Genomic DNA, 18,840 nt, shown 5'->3' with positions numbered 1-18,840 from the left:
ATCCATTAATTGGAGACTCTAAATTGCCCTTATGTGTGATTGTGAGCGTGACTGCTGTCTGTCTCGATGTGCCTTGCCATTGGCTGACAACTGGTCCAGGGTGTACCCCACCGCCTGCCCAATGACAGCTGGGATAGGCTCCGGCACTCCCTGGAATCCTTGTGAGGATAAGCGGCTCAGAAAGTGGATGGATGGATTCCTATCCAAGTTTTGAAGGTGTACTTGTAATTTTGAAAGTACCATATCTTCATTGATTTTAATATGACCCTACTTTCCTTTTTTTCTACAGTAACTGACAAGTAAAAGTAATCACAGTACAGTTTTGTAATTTTTTTTTCAATTCCAGATTTTGTTTGTTTTATGATCTGGAAGCCTAAATTATGTAAAAATAAACAAATAAATACTCAAAATTCTTCAAAGTGGAATTAGGGAAACAAACTTTTACGTGATTGATAGTTTATTTTTCTTTGGAAAGGGCATATGTTGACACCACAAATTGCTGTTCATGAATTATTACCCACAGGTCTTAGTTTTACTTTGCACACACAGTTGTTCGATGCACGTGTTTTTTTTTCTTCCCAAGTTGCTATGAAAAAGTTTTTGGGGACAAGAGCAAAACCCTTTTCAAACCGCAGAATGTAAAACGTGTGTAAATGTAAAATGACTCGTTGATTGAAAATGGATTTATTGTCCTGAGATTGTCGTGGTAATGCTTATAATTGAGTCGAATGTGGCCCCCGACCTCAAATGAGTTTGACGCTAAAATGGTCCAAAACGTTTCGACATCATTGACGTAATGAATCTACGTAAATAGCGCACGGCGTTTACGTAACATGCAGCGAAATTTGTGGAACACAATAAAGCTGTTTTCTGGGGGGGACTCGACTTGTAACCTTTCACGAGCCGCAAACGTCTTAAGTTCGCGGTACGTCCTTCGACTTTACTGGTTTGAGAACGTCGAACGCGAGCAGCTCGCTTGCCGGGTCTACTCGCCGGCCGGCTGAACAGGCTAAGCAAGCTAACCAAGCTAACCAACCGACATGGCTCCATAGAGCCAGGGAGCTAGCTTGGGGATACCAACTGCAGACAGTCGGTTGCTTGGTTCTCACGAAAAGTTCGCCGTTGAGGCCGTTCATAGTGTTCCCCTCTGCAAAACGCTTATGGACGAACGGAATTTTTCAAAATGGGAAAGTATGTACAATTGTCACTCGGCTGCCTGTTTTGGCAACGTTTTAGCAGACTGTAGTGCAAAATGGTCGCCGCGTATGCCCTGATTTATCTAGTTCGTGTAGTTACTTCTTTGGGTAGATTTGCCCTTTATTTATTTTATTTTTTTTTAATGTTCTGATATATATATATATATTTTGGACTAATGTTCGGACACAACATAGCACAACATTAAATAGTGATTAAAAGAAGGAGCGTGCGTTCTTAAAATTGTCTTTCAATATTTGTCACTAAATGACGTCTTTTAGAATCCCCAAGAAGACGTCGAACGCAGCATCAGACTTCAACCACTAACACTCACTGCAGAGCTCCGTGCCTAACGTCAAGGTAATCTCCTTCAATTGTTTCTTCTTTTTTTTTTAAAGATAGCATTCGTTGCCTTTATTGCACCCGAGAGTTTTTTTTCTTTCTTTTTTTTTTATTAGTTTTTTAAAATGTGTGTTTAAGATCTGAAATCTGTGCGCGGGTGGAGTCATGGCCACCTCCAACGCCAGAGGTCAGGAGAGCGTCTCCTGCATTTCTAACAATTAATGATAAACGGGCGAAATGTACTTGAGCGTTTTGTTTCGTTTGTGTTTGTGACAGGCCCAATGGTAAACTGTATTTTAAAGACGTTGTCAGGATGCTGATGGGACTGGAGGGACCGCTCAGTGAAACGTCGACCACTCCCACAGCAGCAGGGGGGAGTAACAGCCAATCACAGGGGTCAACGGAAACTGCATCGCCCATGTTACACAGGTAGGTTTGTGTATAGTAGTTGTAGTAATACAGTAAACCATGTATGCGTTCGTTATTCACAAATTTATTAATTTTGCTTTTTTTTTGTTGCAAAACCTTTCCTCAGCTATTTGCTTCACAAGTCAGCTATTTGTGGTTCTTGTCCTCCTTCCAAAGCGTCCTAAAATACCACAAGCTGGCACCAAAACCTCCACTGATATGAAAATAATAGTTTGTATCAAGGAAGTATGTTGAATTGATCCATAATGACTGTTATAAGATCTTTGAAGCCTGGGTTGTTAGCGAAAGTAAGAGACAGTCTTTGTTTTAAGTGTATGTTTATTCTCCGCTCAATGGCTATCAAAAAGCTCATGTTAACATTTGGAGGTCTCATAATTGTTGTTTTATCATTTTTTTTAATGGGTTGGTAAGTGATAGTGCACACACATTTGCAATGCGTTCCATCTTTAAGCCCTTTATTTTTAGGGGTAAGGTTATTTTTGCAATGATACAATAGTATTTCAATCAGAATTTTGGTATATATTACATTTTCAGAAATTATAAGGTCCCTTCCTCAACAAATAGCATTGGTAAAAGAAAAAAGAACCTTTACAGTCATACCTCTACTTACGAAAAATTCAAGCTACGAAAAGCCTCCCTGGATAAATTTTGCCTCTATTTACAAAGGAAATTCAGGAAACGAAAGAAAAAAAAAAAGCGCTGGATTCCACCACGAACATAAACATCCCGTACTGTATCTTGGTTTGAAAGCGATGCGATGGAGCTGCTCTCCCGTTAGCTATCACCGGAGCATCTTCCTGGCATCACATTGGCTAGGAATGACGACAGTCTTTACCCATGATGCACATCCTGTAGCTTGGTTTGTGTGGTGCGATAGAGCTGCTCTACCATTGGCTATCACATAGCATCTTCTTAGCATCATATCCCGCCATTGGATAAGAGGGACATCAATCTTTACCGGTGATGAACGTCATGGATCTTCCTCACCAAATTCATTGTCATACACTCACGCACAACTCGTACTGCACAACTTCTTTGGGGATTTATTCATCGTTTTTCACCGTGGGCGCCAAGAAATGGATGGCCGGTGCCAGTGAGAAGAAGAGAGTTGTTTTGTCCATCGAAACAAAACAAGAAATTGTCAAGAAATATGAAAAAGGGATGTGTGCATGTGGCCTCATGCTGTTGCGCCACGAAATTTTAAGATTAATTTTACTGAAATAGTGAAATGACGTCCGGAACAGATTAATTTCATATGGTATTAGTACCACAGTGGGGACGTTGTGCATGTTGTACTGTAATTGGTTGAGGAGACTTGAATGAATACATACCTATGAATGTCCAGTCATACAAGCTGAAAAAATATATTAAGTCACAAGAAATCTTAAGTAATGAATACTAATTTATTCATTCATTCATCTTCCGTCCTGCTTCTCCTCACTTGGGTCACGGGCGTGCCCCAGCCTATTCCTTCTGACTTTGGGGACACCTAGAACTGGTTGCCAGCCTACCACGGCGCATTTAAAGGAACAACCATTCACGTTCACACCTGGGGGCATTTTAGAGTCTTCAATTCATTCGGTTTACCATTTATGTTTTGGGGATGCGGGCGTAAAACCAGAGGCACCGGCAGAAAACCCACACAGGTATGCCGGGCTTTGAACCACGGCCCACAGAACTGTGACGCAGATGTGCGGGCCAGTCGTTCACCGTGCTGCGCTGAATACAAACTTTGAATTTGAAATTATTCAGCAGATTTCTGCCAAGAAAGGCGTTTGCTGAAGGGAAATCTCATTGTGGTTAACCTTCCCTCACAAGATCATCACAGACAAGTCAGCCCTCCACACCAACGCCAACTTGAAGTCTATATCTTCAAACGTAAAATATCGTGTCAATTTTTGGATGCTTTTACTTTATTTCAAGCATTATTTTACCGTAAATTTAATTAACAATTGCTCATGTTCACCCCTTTTAACTAATGTACATTCTTTTAAATCCTAATTTTGGAATGCCAATGTTATGCCACATCTATGTTTTGCATTAAGAAATCCTCTTTATGTAAAGTAGAAAGTAAAATACCGTATGCTTTTCTTTAATTTTTAAATGCACATGGCTTTCTTGATCAATATTTTACATGCAAGAAATTCTTTTTTGATTAGTTTTCGTAATCAAATACACATATCTGACTAAAAACACTGGAACAAAGAACTTTCACCAAGCTACCATTATCCATTTCGTCCATCAGATGGCGCCCAAAGCGCGCCTCAGACCATTATCTACAGCCTGTTTCAGAGTGTCTTCTTCCACAGAAGTGTGAATATATAGGCAAAAGTATGCTTGTCTGATTATGTAACAATACAGTTAAAACTTTGGATGGCTTAAAATATGGTGCTTTTCTCCTACAGGTGTTTCTTCACCTGATAAACGTGTTTTTGTGGTGGCGTATGACTTGCTGAATGAGCTGAGAGGACACCTGCATGATGGGAGTTTAAGTTCCTCTTTGCAGGCATATAAAACACTACAAAAAGCTGATATTATGCAGGAGGTCATGATCAAAATGATGTAATCGGTTGCTGTAGCATAGTCAGTGGAAATGTTTTCTGAAATGGATCTTTTTTGTTGTTTCCCCATCTTTTAAGTCTACTTCTACTACAAAGGAAGCGTCTTCGTCACTAGAGACAATAGCTCACGCTGATCGCATGCTCAACAGGAAGTCCAACAGGAGCAAGTCAAATGAGGAGCCGGGAGAGGAAGAGAGAGAGATATGGATGGCCTTTTGCCGGAAGAAGAAAACCAGCAGGGTGGCTGGCCTTTATCCCCGGAGCAGGAAACCAACTCGATCGGAGCCCAGTGAGTTCTGAGCACTCTCTGCCACCACTTTTGTTGATAGAACCATCTCATGTCTCAATGATTCTGTACTTCCAGTTGTTTTATCCAGCGAAGACGAGCCGGATGACCGTGACGAGGGCGGCCCGATGGACCAGACCCCTCTTTGCAATCAAATACGTCATCAGACACGAGGAGACCTGCAGCTGCCGTTGTTTCTGGAGCTGGACTTTTTGTCGCTTTACTTTGGCTTGATGCAGTCTGACGCCAGCGGGAAAATGAAGGTGAGTTGTGAAGTTGCCAAATAGTGTGCAACCTGGGCAACATTTGTTGCTTGAATTAGTGAGAATAAATAAAGAGCTAATGAGACATTGCTGTTTTTGTGTCCAGATTACATCTAGCGGAATTGTTCTCCCACTTAAAGGTACCCAACATATCCTCACAATTGAGAATTTGTGTGTCCGAATGGCTGATGTGCTGGTGCCTCTGTCCAGCAGGAGTGGAAGAAAGCGAAGTGACTGTGGTTGCGTCACAACTGCTAGGCTACGGTTTATGGGATGGCGGCGTAGCTCTGGATGGGACTCTGCTAGATGATCTGGTAGGACCCGCGCCATCACTCCTCTTCCTGTGGGTGACGGATGCTCAGGCCAATGTGCTGCACAGGGAGATTGGCCTCATCCAGAGTACCAGTACCACAGGTACAATTAGGATGATTCGTCAGAATATTCAGTTGTCACCTCCCCTGCTCACCCTATTTGTGACAGTTGTACTCACGAATTGTATGTCGTCATTTATATTTAAGCTTTTGGGAAATTCTTTATGACCTGAATGATGAATTTAGGGACTGGCATGTAACAGATTATTAATATTGGATTCTCTGTGTTCTTGATTTGGAGAACAAATATTTTAGGGGTGCTTAATAAGGTTTTATTTAGACCAGTGGTACTGTGACTTACAGGGTCTGTGTTTTGTGGCTAATAATTACTCAGCCCCATTCGGATGCATGCATAAATTTAACAGCACAGTACAAATGCCAGGTTTTTGTGAAAAAAAAAAAAAATTAAACCAAGATGATTTCAGAACGTTCACCTCATTAATGTGATTCCTAACCTATACTATAACATGTACAACTGGAAAAAAGATAAACTATTGAGAAAATATGAAACTGTTGGGGTCCTAAGAAACTAATGTTGTACGTTTTGTCAATGATTCCGAAAGGTACATTTGGTGAAAACACAGCACGACTCATCACCAAAAGAAAACCATGACCATGGGATGGGAGCATCATGCTAAAACTGGGGCCTTAGTTAAGGTGGAGGGAATTACCAACAGTTTGAAATAGTGGTCAGTGTTCAGGCATCTGCTAGCAAGCAAGAAAGTGTGGAAAAGGCTCCTGGAACAGCTGACTTTTATTTGGGTTTAATCAAAGGCAGGTGTTTGTAGACTCACGCTGAGAATAAGTTTGATTGTGATTATGGTTATTAAATGTGCACACTTGTGCAGCCACATTATTTGAGCTGTTTGTTTTAACGTCCATTCTTGAAAAGATTAGAAAAATGCATTTTACAGATTAGAGATCATGCCCGATTTTGATGCTGGTAGCGTGGGATCGATTCCCGCTCAGTGATGCCAATATATGCCCTGCGACTGACTGGAGACAAATTCAGGATGTTTTCTGCCTTTCACCCAATGTTAGCTGGGATAGTCACCGGCTCTGCCATGACCCTTGTGGGGATAAGAGGCTTGGACATTGGGCATGGACATTTTACAGGTTGTAGGTCACAAAAGAAAAAGAAAAAAAGTTTGAAATGATTGCCTTTCTCATATTGTTCCAAAACCTGGTATGAACAGGGGTGTGTAGACTTTTTATATCCACTGTACATTCATAGTCCATCCATCCATTTTCTTTTGCTGCTTATCTTCACAAGGGTCGCGGGGAGTGCTGGAGCCTATCCCAGCTGTCAACGGGCAGGAGGCGGGGTACACCTTGAACTGGTTGTCAGCCAATCGCAGTTCATTCATAGTGTACTGAAAAAAATTGTTTATAGTTTGACGGGGCGGATGTTGTTAACCTAGGCCACGGCCAATCCGGTTTGGGATTCTTTAGATGCACGGTCATGTTTGTTTGGCAAAGTTTTAAACCAGATTCCCTTCCTGACGCAACCCTCTTCATTTATCCGGGCTTGGAACGGCCTTACAGATTGCACTGGCTTGTCACCCCCCATAGGGCTGCATTCCATTTAAAACTACAGTTGTGTGTAAAACAGCTGAGTGTACTGAAGACCGTTACTATTGACTGTTTGCCAACTGCTTGGTGAATCAATGAGATGTTCCATCTTCTGTATCCAATGTAAACAGAGAAATACATTTTCCACATGAAATCTAATAGTTCTGAGGCCCTTATGAAGAATGAATAATAAAATGTTTCTTCCTGGGGTCAAAGGCCCACCATGCTCCATCCTTCTACTGGTGATGACAGAGCAGCTTCAAGAGTCCCAGGCTGCTCTGTTAGTATCTATGTTGGAGATGACGGAGTTCAAGGAAGGCCGCTCCCCTACAGGAGGGGGCCTGAGCTCCCCTCTGGACTGGACTGATGGGCTGCTGCTCATCCACAGTTGCCCCGCTCCACTGGACGAACACCTCCTTCGTCTGCTGGGCCAGTTGCCAGTAAGATTATAATCTCTTGTCTTGTCATCTTGTTCCCGTCACTGGTGTGCAGGGGTTGGTCCACCTCTCACGTGTGATTGATTGTGTACTAGGAGATGTCCAATCCGCTGAGACGAAGCTGCAGAAAACGGGCATCTGCTTTGGAGGTGGCCAGCAGGTCAAACACTCACTGCACTTTACCAGCATCTGGTTTAACAGGAGTGTCAAACTCATTGTAGTTCAGGGCTCACATACACACTAACTTGATAACTTGAAGTGGGCTGGATCCCTAAAATCATTGCATAACTAGTTGCAGTTTTTCCCTTTTGTTCTTTGCAAAGCCATACAACTGTATTAAGAAAATGTTTCATGAAACTTCTTTTGACAAAACAATAACAACAACCTAAAATGTCTTGGGGAAAACATGTAATTTATTTCACGTTGCCGTGTTTTTCTGTGTGCTAAATTTGATCGCAGTGACTGTAAATAAATGAACAAAATGTTAACGCCAGGTATTTGGAACTGAAAAATATGGAATGTCAATTATTATTATTATATTTATATATATTTTTATATTATTATTACAAAAATTATTTCGTCTCCATTTTCTATGAGTGCATAATACTTTAAAAAAACTGCATTGCATTCAAAACCATACAAATGAAAGTAAAAATGACCTTTTTAAATTTGTATGAGACACTGACAACTATAACCATGGCTTGGCTTTCTGTCCAATCTTCGGTTCTCTTCTGGTGTATTTGGTGATCTCATCCGTTCACAAGTAATGACTCAGTTCATGCACATTCATATCTTCACAGACACTAATTATAGAACTCTTAACACATCAGTGCAGGGTTGCCACATCGTTTTCACTTTCAAATTCATCTGGCAGGCCAGAATGCGCCAACTAGTGAGCTGGTTTTTGCCTACTGGCTCTCGAGCTCGTGCAGATGACGTCATCACTTTCACGACGCCATATTGCCGGTTAAACAGAGCTGCTCGACATTGTGGGAGACATTGAACCGAAGGAGAATATGAAGAGTTTGTTTTCAAAATGAGACGTATCCGTTTTTTTCATTTTAAGAAAAGGCCTTGGTATTGAAGTGAAAACAATAAACTCAATTTATGTTTCTAACTATTGGGGGATGGAAAGAGATGCTAAAAAGTAACTAAACACCATACTACAAAAAAATATTGGCTTTAATATTCACCGAGTTTTTTTGATGACAAATTTCATTTTTTCTCCAAAATGAGACATATCCAAACATTCTATTCTTGGCAAAGTGAGACATATCCAAATTTCGACTTAAACCTTCAGGAGCAGCAGTATTTTTTTTTAAATCAGTTGCTTTTGATAGGCAATCATGAAAACTATTTGCCTTTCAACATTTCAAGCATTTTAAACTAATATTTAAGACCATGACCACCACATTTAGAGAGTTAGGTATCAGAAATAAGGGTCAGTAACCAGTCACAATTTTCACAATTAGCTCACTAATGTCAGATGTTGAAAAAGGAGATGAAAAAAATGGGAATTTCTTTTAAAAAGGTGTTTTTCAGTTATTTAGAAACTTTGTTCAGTATGAGGTCTTGGAAAGGCTGAGTTTACATCATTGTAATTTTGTGTATCTGTATGCGATTCTGCAATCCGACATCTGCAGGCATTGTGTCACTCAGTTGATTAATTTTGTTTCTAAGTTGACGGGAGATCATTGAGAAAGTAAACTGCCTCAAACCAGTCTACCAAGGTTAATATGGGTTGCGAGGGATACCAGCAGAAAAAAAATAGGTAGTTGATCTCATACACACATCTCCAAAATGAAATCAGTTTCAAACTCACAAATTCACTGTTTGAAATCTGACTCATTCAGTCTGCTTTCTTTTCATTTTATTTATAGCTGTTGCTGTCGGGGGAAAGAACACTGCAGAATAGGATATAAGTCTGTAGTAACAATAACAGTATTCATAATGCTCATAGACAGAAATTGAGTCTACTCCAAGGGTGTTGATTTCCTTTTAATGTCAACTTTTCTTAAGTCATAGCCGATAATTTTCCTTATAAAAAATGGCAAAAAAAAAGATTGCATAGAATTATAAAAAAATTATTCATTCATTAATGATCGTTGGTGAAATATTTTGAACAACAAAATTACTATTCAAGCATTACACAATCATAAACAAAACAGTGTTTATTACATTCAGATACAATGGTACTTGGATGAGAACTGAAGTATTAAATTGCAATAATTTCATAAAGAATTAAAATTAAATAGGAAAAGCACCCTCAGAATGGGACAGCCTGCAAGTAAACCAGCACAATCACTGATTCATTTATTCGATATTATTAAACATTGATAAACAAAATACAAGACTTAGTTCAGCTTGAAAGCAAGAAACACTGTAAAGATAAAATCGACAAATATGCATGCCAAGGATCCAAATAAAAAAACATGGTAAAATGTATCACATGGCAAAACAATGAAAAGGTTTGCTACTGACTGTACTGGATATTTTTCAGTGTAAACAAAAACAATCTACAAAGATCAAAAGTCTTTATTTTCTTTCAATTGATAAGTAGAAAAGAAACATTACTGATTCACACATCAGTAGATTCTATTAAAAATAGAATTCATGTAAAAGAAAATCCAAATGTGATTAAAAAAGGAAACAATAGGTCAACTTCACAAAGAGGAAAAAATAGGGTCTACTATCATAGCAAGCGCTTCTTCTTTTCTGACCCCGTTTCCGCTGGGTTTCTTTTTTTTTCCCAGCTTCATTCTCTCCGGTGTCTCGTACATAAAATCAAACTTGGCATTAGCATCTCTCTCAAACGTGGGCGCAGCCATTTTGGATGATGATGTGGAAGATACCGGAACTTCCCTCTAGACGAATTCTGATTGGATGCTGCTTGCTTCAGCAGCGCACGCTGATTGAACGAAATTATGTCGCATTTTGCTCTAAAGAAGATCTCGATATGTCGCATTTTGAAATAAAACGCGATCTTCCTTGGCTGATATAGAACGATATGTCGCACTTTCAACAAAAATCAGAGTATCCCGATAACTACCATTCGGAGCTGGATAATTTTGCCGCGAGTTTCGTAAATCTGAAAAAATGCCTATGTCGCGTTTTGAAAACAAACTCTTCATATGTACAATACCAGAGACCTATTGTGCTGTTGGTTGTCACAACAGACAAGACAAAGAGATCATTCTATAGCATACCAGCTGAAAAGATCGATGGATTTCGGCAATTAAACGTGATGGATGGTGCCCAACCAAATACACACGCCTGTGTAGTGATCATTTCATTTCAGGTAGGAATTATTCTTCTCAATCTCAAATTACCAAGAAGTATTTATCAGGCAAAATTGAGTCATTTGAGAACAATCCATATTTAAAAAAGAAAAATAAACCATCTGTCACGGACAGGTTTATGTGTGGCAGCGATACGCTTTCGTGTACAGAGGAGCCAACTCGCTGTCCTCTTCTTTTTTTTCTTTCCAATCATAGTTAATGAATGCGGGTTTGTGTAAAACCAGGGGTCATTCATTTAAATATTGGTATTTGTATTGAAAAAAAATGGAGTGGCTCCATCACTACGTGGGATTTATTCTTGATTGAGAACAGATCCAGCAATGAAGTATTTCTGTACGTCCAGACTTTTCTACGCTTTCAAACTTTTCCGTGTAAATCTCAACGATTTACTCACCAGATCCATGTGTATTTCCAGTTGTCCAAGACAAGCGGATGCGGGTTACCAGTCCACTTTCTTATCGGCGAAAATATTGACTTCGGGATTAAATATGGGTCCTCTATGCCAATTGTCTCTAATTTTTCCACGTACCTTCGTTTATTATCACCTTCTAAATGTTTAACGGTATCGGACAAAACTCTGGTCGTCGTGCTATAAGAATAATATTTCGTTTTGTCTCAATGGACTTAGCATTGAACAATGCCTTGTTTGACCGGCAATATGGCCAGTCACGTGATTTCGGTGACTTCGGTGCACAAGCTCTATAAATTTGACAACTCTTGTGTACAGCCATGATTTGTTTTATGACTCTGCAACGTTTTGCATGCAGGTTGATTCAGTATCCGGCGGCACCCTCCAAAGGCCGGATCACAGTGACAAAGGAGGACTTAGCCTGTCTGGACAGTGGCCAGTTCCTTAATGATGTTATCATAGACTTCTACCTCAAGTGAGTTAAGAGAAAGCATTAACTCAAACAAAACAGGTATTGCCTGCCTCTAGTGAGTGGTGCCTTCACCTAGATTCCTCCTCCTGGAGGGTGGTGGCCGTGCCGTGGCTGAGCGAAGTCACATCTTCAGTAGTTTCTTCTTTAAGCACCTCAGCAGTCGGCAAACCTCCAGTGAGGGTGCTGTTGTCGTCCAGTAAGAAAAATCTGTCATGTTGAATAAGGAAATGAAAATGTAACCACAAATGTGAATAGAATTCAATGATTATTATTTTTTTTGTTGTCAGCGATCAGTACATGAGGCACCAGAGGGTAAAGACATGGACTCGCCATGTTGACATTTTCACAAAAGACTTCCTGTTTGTGCCCATCAATAAGGAGTAAGTAATGTTGGAAAGAAATCCTTGAAACGTTTATCCCTTCACGTTTAGACCATGCCTGACTGATTGCTTCCTACAGAGCTCACTGGTTCCTGGCGGTGGTTTGTTTCCCCGGTCAGGATGGCACTCATTATGAACAGCGTACAAGTAAGCACTAAGCGCATTTGCTCTTCATGTTTCAATGGGCTGGTATATGCCCTTCAGCTGCTGAATGCATGACATAACAACACAGTGGCACATTAACGTGATCTCTTGTCTTAGGTGCGACCAAGCTCCTCAGTATGGGATCAAAGCAGCTACCGGTAAATATAACAGACAACAGAGACGAGGTGCAAGGATTCTCTAATTAGCTGATATTTACATATCAATTTATGTTCTTACAATCCAACTGCATGCATGAACCTCAGCTAATTGTCCATTGTTTTTGGGACGGGGGCAATATTTGATTTATTTCAATTGCATGTCAATTATCAGTTGTATATCAATATTTAGACGGAAATCTAACTAATCACCAGGTACCCCAACTTACTCTGTTACTCTCACTGTAGGGATACACTTTGTGAAACAAAAAGTAGGTTACACACTGTTTAGCCTTAAAGATATATGGATGTGTTCTTTGGTCAGAGCATGTGAATTAAATATCCAGTGTTTCCTCATTTAATGCCAGGGTTACATTCCCAAAAATACCCACATTAAGTCAAATCCATGTTGTAAAAGGTTATTTTTGTTCACCATATATTTTGGTTTTTTTAATTTTGTTTTTTTCCATTCACATTGCATGTTTTTTTTCTTTACAGGTTTTTCCATTGATAGTGGTTTTTTTTTTTTTTTTTTTTTTTTTTTAATTTACAGCAGAATTCATTGTTCATCATAGCATCAGATCATTGCAAGTCGACCAGGTCCTGAAGTAGCAAAACTGGCCTGGACCATCACACTGCAGCATTCACGTTTCATTGTAGGCTTGATGCTCTTTTTATCAAATGCTGCCTTAATTTAATGTCAGACGTACGCCACACACAAATCTTGATAAAGTTTTTAATTTCCTTATGTGAGTCCACAGAATAGTTCTCCAAATCCTTTTGGGATCATCATGTTTTTCTGAAAACGTGACAAGGCTTTGTGGTCTTTTTTCAGCTGTGGTTTTTGCCTTGCAACTGTGATGGATGACTGGTGATTTTTGCCGAATATCTTTCTTATGCTTGAGTTGCCAGGCAGCACGGTGGACAGCCGGTTAGCATAACTGTTTCACAGTTCTGAGGACTGGGGGTTCAAATCCTGGCCTCGGGTGTGTGGAGTTCTCCCCGTACCTGCTTGGATTTTCTCGAAGTACTGTAATCTAGTTTACTCCCACATCCCATTAACATGCAGGGTAAATTGATTGAAGATTCTTTTGTCCCTTAGACTAATCAGATTAGCCCACGCGTTCAGAATTTTTTATTTATTTTTTTCTACTGCTACATGTCAAACAAGTTACCAGTAGGTGCAGTAGATTTTCAGAAAACCAACAAGACCCAGCAGCATTCATGATATACACACTCTTAAGGCTATGCAGTTGGGCAATTTGTTGACAGGGATGTGCCGTTGACTTTGCAAACTAGTTTGTACAATATTTTAGTTCCCAGGATTACCCATCATTTCAATCACTAAACTAATTAGTTGTATAACCACATTGTTTAGATAAGTGCTTCACATCTGTGTGTTATGGAGTCAATCAACTTGTGGCAGCATTCAGCTGTTATTCCACTCCAAGATTCCTTAACGACATTCCACAATTCATGTAGATTTCTTGGTTTTGCTTCAGAAACAGCATTTTTGATGCACCCCACAAGTTCTCAAATGAATTAAGGTCTGAGGATTAGGATCCATGACATTAACTTTGTTGGTTTGGAACCAAGACTTTGCATGTTTACTTGTGTGTTTGGGGTCATTGTCTTGTTGAACCACACATTTCAAGGGGATGTCCTCTTCAACCCTCAAGTATTTTGATATCTCCCAACTGATCCATGATCCCTGGTATGTGATAAATAAGCCCAACAGTATAAACATGCCCATATCATGATGCTTGCATCAACATGCTTCACTGTTTTCATTATGTATTGTGGCCTGAATTCAGAGTTTCGGGGTCATCTCACAAATTCTGCGGCCACTGGATCCAAAAAGAACAATTTTACTCTCATCAGTCCACAAAATGTTCCTCCATTTCTCTTCTATGTGGTCTTTGTCAAATTAGAACCTCTTCTGCGGATGCCTTTTTTTAAACACAGGGACTTCAAGGGGGATTCTTGTAAATAGATTAGTGTCACACAGACGTCTTCTCACTGTGACAGTACTTACAGGTAACTCCAGACTGTCTTTGATCATCCTGAAGCTGATCATTGGCTGAGCCTTTGCCATTCCGGTTATTCTGCAATCCATTTTGATGGTTGCCTTCTGTTTTCTGCCACGTGTCTCTGGTGTTGTTTTCCATTTTAATGCATTAGCTATAATTCTTTGCACATCTTTACAAGGTTTCCCCCCTCCAATCAAACATTTTAATTAAAATACTGTACACTGTTTTTGTGTTGAACAAGCCATTTTCCTCAGGCTTTCAAGAAGACATGCATGTTGTACAGGTGCTGCTTCATCCTTTAATGGGGGCCACCTGATTCACACCTGTTTTTCACAAAATCGACCTTACTATTTTTTTCAACACCCATTTTGACAAATTGCCCAATTTCGCAGCCTTAAGAGTGTCTATATCATGAATGCTGGGTCTGAATCTACTCCACCTACTGGTAATGTCTTTGACATGTAGCGATAAAAAAATACACTGAAAATGTGGATTAATCTGGTTAGTCACATTGGACTCCTATCATTTTGAACACTACTGTAAACTTGACACCGGTGGGGCCAGGATTTAAACTCCGGTTGCCAGAACTGTGAGGCAGATGCTCTAACCAGTTGTACCATCGTCCCGCCATAAAAAATTGAATTCAATCCTATCATATTAAAAAGGATAGTGACTGAAGTCTCATAAAAAGTAATCAGTATACCCATGCAGTTAGGTGTGTCAGTGTCTGATCGACGAATAAAATCCAATGTCTTTTTGCAGCCATGTACAGAGCAAGGTTGCACAAGGACACTCACACTAACTCGGTGAGTGTTCTGCCAAATTACGCAACGTATAGCTCTATGTACCATCATTTGTATTTGACTGCATTTCTTGTTTGCCTGCAGGCCATGCATCCTGGTAATGGACTCTCTGAAAGTACAGCAGCATGAAAATGTTTGCAAGCTACTGCGAGAGTGAGCATTGACTGTATATTCACAGATTTTCAGTCCACACTGAAAATATTCAAGAATATTTACAGTGCTTCACTTTTTTCAGATTTTATGTCACAGCCTTATTCCAAGACCGCTTATGTACAACATGTTTTGTTTTAAAGAATTGATTTTATTTTAGAGTTAGAAACATTTGGGAAAAAAGTGAAGAGCTCTTGACACTTTCCGGATATATTTTATTCTATGGAAGAAGGAACTTCATGACAACAGTATACATTTATGCAAGAGAATACACAGTCTGCGGCGGTCACATTGCAAGACTCACCTAAGGACTGTGTGTACAGCTACCTGCAGGTGGAGTGGAAGGAACGTAGAGGGCTACATCGCGTCTTCACTTCAGACAGCATGCACAGCTACACCTGCAGTGTCCCACAGCAGGACAACAGCAGCGACTGCGGTTTGTACCTGCTGCAGTATGTGGAGAGCTTCTTTCAGGTGATACCTTATTGCCACACTCAACCTCGAGTGTGCCGTAACATTCATTCACTTCATTTTTGCAATTGCCAGTACAACGGTGCCTTGAGATAATTTACCGATTGACCACGCTTGTGATTCAAAACACTTGTCGCTCAAATCATCTTAAAATTAATGGAAATAACCATTAAACAGTTTCTACCTACCCCCCAAAAGTGTTTTTTATAACACTATAATAATTAACTTAAAAAATGCAGAAAAAGACTTAAAAAGAATGTCAATAAGTTATTTGTGGATGACTAATTCATTGCGGCTCCTGCTCGTGTGTGACTTGGCCACTGTGGAGCAATTCAGAGTTTCTGTAATTCCTGGTAGTGACTGCAAACTGGGAGTTATTTTAGCGTCTGTACACAGAGGATGAATATTATATGGCTCTGAGCATTTTTTTGTCTATTTGGGTTGATGATGTTTGTGTTTATCCATTCCCAAAAGCGTAATAGCACTGCCCCGTGTATCCCGTTATATGTTGGTTTTGAAATAGCAAACTTCTTTGGTTTTTAAATACCTTAGTCTTGATCAGTTTGACAGTAAACTTTACCTGGGAGTGGCATTAAACAGTTTGAAACCTCTTTTGAAGAATTGTTGACTCTTCCAAACTTAACTTGTGGAGTGAGTTAAGTTCACTGTCACTATACAGAGCTCATATTTAAACTTTGGGGCTGCAAGTTAATCGGCCGGACAATGGCTCCTATCTCAAAAAACTCAAGTCAGGTCACTCAAATCTCAAGGCACCAATTTGTGTGAGAGTCTGTGCTGCACAGGTGGCAAAAGTACTCATACTGTTATGTAGAAGTATGGATACTTATGTGTAGAAGAATGGTCAGGGTAAAAGTAACCTGTAAATAAGTCAAAGAACAAGTGCATACTGAAAAAGGGCTGTCACTTTTGAATAGTTTCATAATCCATTGTTTTATCAATTAGTCCCTTAATTAATCAGACTAAAATTGGTTTTGCATTAAAGATGGAAAATTTCCAATTTCTGTTGATCAACTATTATTACTTGTTATTGTTTATTGATTAAACAAAATATCATACAAGAGGGAGTAATGTACTCACCCACATTTGGGTGACTGAGATCTACTCCTTTGGTTCTTATTAATGTGGAAAACTACTCGTACGGTAAGCACTTCTAAGGCTCCTTCAAGTTAAACTACAGGTAATTTACAGGTTCGTCATACTATGGTTACAAATAACTGATCTTTGTAATAGAGGAAACTTTTTTTCCCCCATGATGATGATTCAGTTACTGGTTTGGTCCCAACATGTTGGAAAATATTATTTTCAACAACTTATTTTGATTGCGCACACGTTTATTGTCTGCTTTTGTGCAGAAATTAAAAAAAAAGTCTCAACAATAACCGTTCAGAGCCTGGAATGTGAGGGTTTGGACAAATTTTGGACAGGGCCTTCTCCATGATCACTCCCACCTCTCGAGCTCTGTCATCCCACACCCTCATGCCTCTGAATAAACACAATCGTTCACACAATAGTTAAAAACTTACTCCTTCAATTACCATTTAACCTCTGCTATCCCATCAACTACCTGCATGTTTTATAAAGCCTACATGAGTTTTATGAAAATTGCTATATAAAACCCATTATTTTAAGTTAAACAATTGCTTTATACAATTTATCAATGATCAAAATAGTTGTCGATTAAATTAATGATGGATATTATCAGATAGTTTTGACAATACTAGACCGAAAAGTACCCAATTAGAAAGTAAAAATGTATTTTTACTGTCAATTGCATACAATATCCCCTTTCAAAAATTGCCACGATGAAGAAAAAAAATCTCTCATAAACTTCTATAGTACTCATATGTCCGATTTTGTTGTTGAGTGATTTGGGCTTCATTTTGAGGTGGGAAAGTTGTGCAACTGAAGCAAATGCAGCTTCAGTTTCTATAAATACCTTTGGCAATCAAACCTTCTGGGGACACGCTCCCTAATGGTGTATCGAAGCAGAGGCTCTGATGTGGTCATTAAGAGCCAAGGCCTTTTCCATAATTCAAGTGGGGACGATGAGTGATCCAATCAAGAGTGAAGCTCATTTACGTGTCATATAGTAAGGAGAAATCCAACCGGCTCCCATGCCAGACTCCAACGACCCAACTAGAATAGCTTGAAAAAGTACATTTTGTTCATTTATAACAAAAATTATCCTGCAAACCCAATATAACAACATAAAAGATTATCGATATCAAATAAAAACAGTGATCGAAGGTGACGTGTAAATAAAGCCACGAGTTGGGAATACTGTATCTTCTTTCTCAGAAATTCACGTCCTCTTTCCGCTTTGGATCTCAGTCAAGAGGTCACCCTCGGTACTTTAGCTTTCTATTTAGGATTTGTGTACAAAGTGTCAGTGGGGGTTTAAAAAAAAGTTGCCCGTTTTATTTATTTCCACAATAAGGGGTAGAAAGTACACATCTGCTTTCAAATGTGAGGAGTAAAATGAAGTCATACTGATGTACTGGTCGCTCAAGCTGCAACTGCTAGCGCGCCTTCACAACAAGAAATATTAAATTTTTGTCAGAAACAAATACAAGTCTCTGTCACACAATTAAGACATTTATATCTTTGGCTTCCTAGAACCCTGTGGTGCACTTTGACCAACCTCTACATTTGGACCGTTGGTTTCCACGACAACGGGTCCGGCAGAAACGTCAAGAGATTCGAGACTTGATTAAGAGGCTTCACAGGAGTCAGTCACAGGCTGAAATTATTTGATGATTGTACAGTATTTTTCTTTAAATATGTATTTATTAATTTCCTTCAGCTAGACAATAAAACATGATCCAATTATTTGGAAGGCTTTCATGATTTTTTATTTTGTTTTGACTGGGATAATATTCGACTGTGACAACACTGAATTACAGAATTCTTTTGTAAGTTGTGCTTTTTCAACTGATTTGGGACAATTTTACATCTCTGAATCTTAAAATTAGATGAGTTTTTCTTGTTCAGGTCAGGTTTTCATGCCAAGTTAAGTTTATTAATGAAATGTTATAAACTATGGTTACGATA

General features: G+C 39.4%; 1 protein-coding gene across 10 annotated transcripts; it reads left to right on the top strand.

Moving 5' to 3' along the window:
* The first annotated feature begins 566 nt into the window (after window positions 1–566).
* LOC133509972 (sentrin-specific protease 7-like) lies at window positions 567–18,612 on the top strand. Of its 10 annotated transcripts, none has more exons than XM_061837627.1 (21): window positions 567–645; window positions 1,476–1,554; window positions 1,675–1,723; window positions 1,813–1,965; window positions 4,211–4,296; window positions 4,371–4,510; window positions 4,605–4,815; window positions 4,891–5,075; window positions 5,182–5,215; window positions 5,286–5,489; window positions 7,235–7,458; window positions 7,551–7,615; window positions 11,522–11,638; window positions 11,712–11,831; window positions 11,923–12,015; window positions 12,095–12,162; window positions 12,277–12,344; window positions 15,107–15,150; window positions 15,232–15,300; window positions 15,621–15,771; window positions 18,406–18,612. In XM_061837627.1, exons 4-21 carry the CDS (start codon window positions 1,850–1,852, stop codon window positions 18,541–18,543), a joined length of 2,133 nt encoding a protein of 710 aa, XP_061693611.1. In that variant the 5' UTR covers window positions 567–645; window positions 1,476–1,554; window positions 1,675–1,723; window positions 1,813–1,849; the 3' UTR covers window positions 18,544–18,612. The 10 variants fall into 10 exon arrangements, with proteins under 10 accessions (XP_061693611.1, XP_061693595.1, XP_061693604.1 ...); XM_061837611.1 differs by lacking the exon at window positions 567–645 and adding an exon at window positions 724–925; XM_061837620.1 differs by lacking the exon at window positions 567–645 and adding an exon at window positions 724–1,191.
* The last annotated feature ends 228 nt before the right edge of the window (window positions 18,613–18,840 follow it).

This window comes from Syngnathoides biaculeatus, chromosome 2 (assembly GCF_019802595.1).
Source record: "Syngnathoides biaculeatus isolate LvHL_M chromosome 2, ASM1980259v1, whole genome shotgun sequence".
Taxonomy (NCBI): domain Eukaryota; kingdom Metazoa; phylum Chordata; class Actinopteri; order Syngnathiformes; family Syngnathidae; genus Syngnathoides; species Syngnathoides biaculeatus.
The sequence above is the reverse complement of the archived record's forward strand: the minus strand, read 5'-3'. Positions and strand labels throughout refer to the sequence as shown.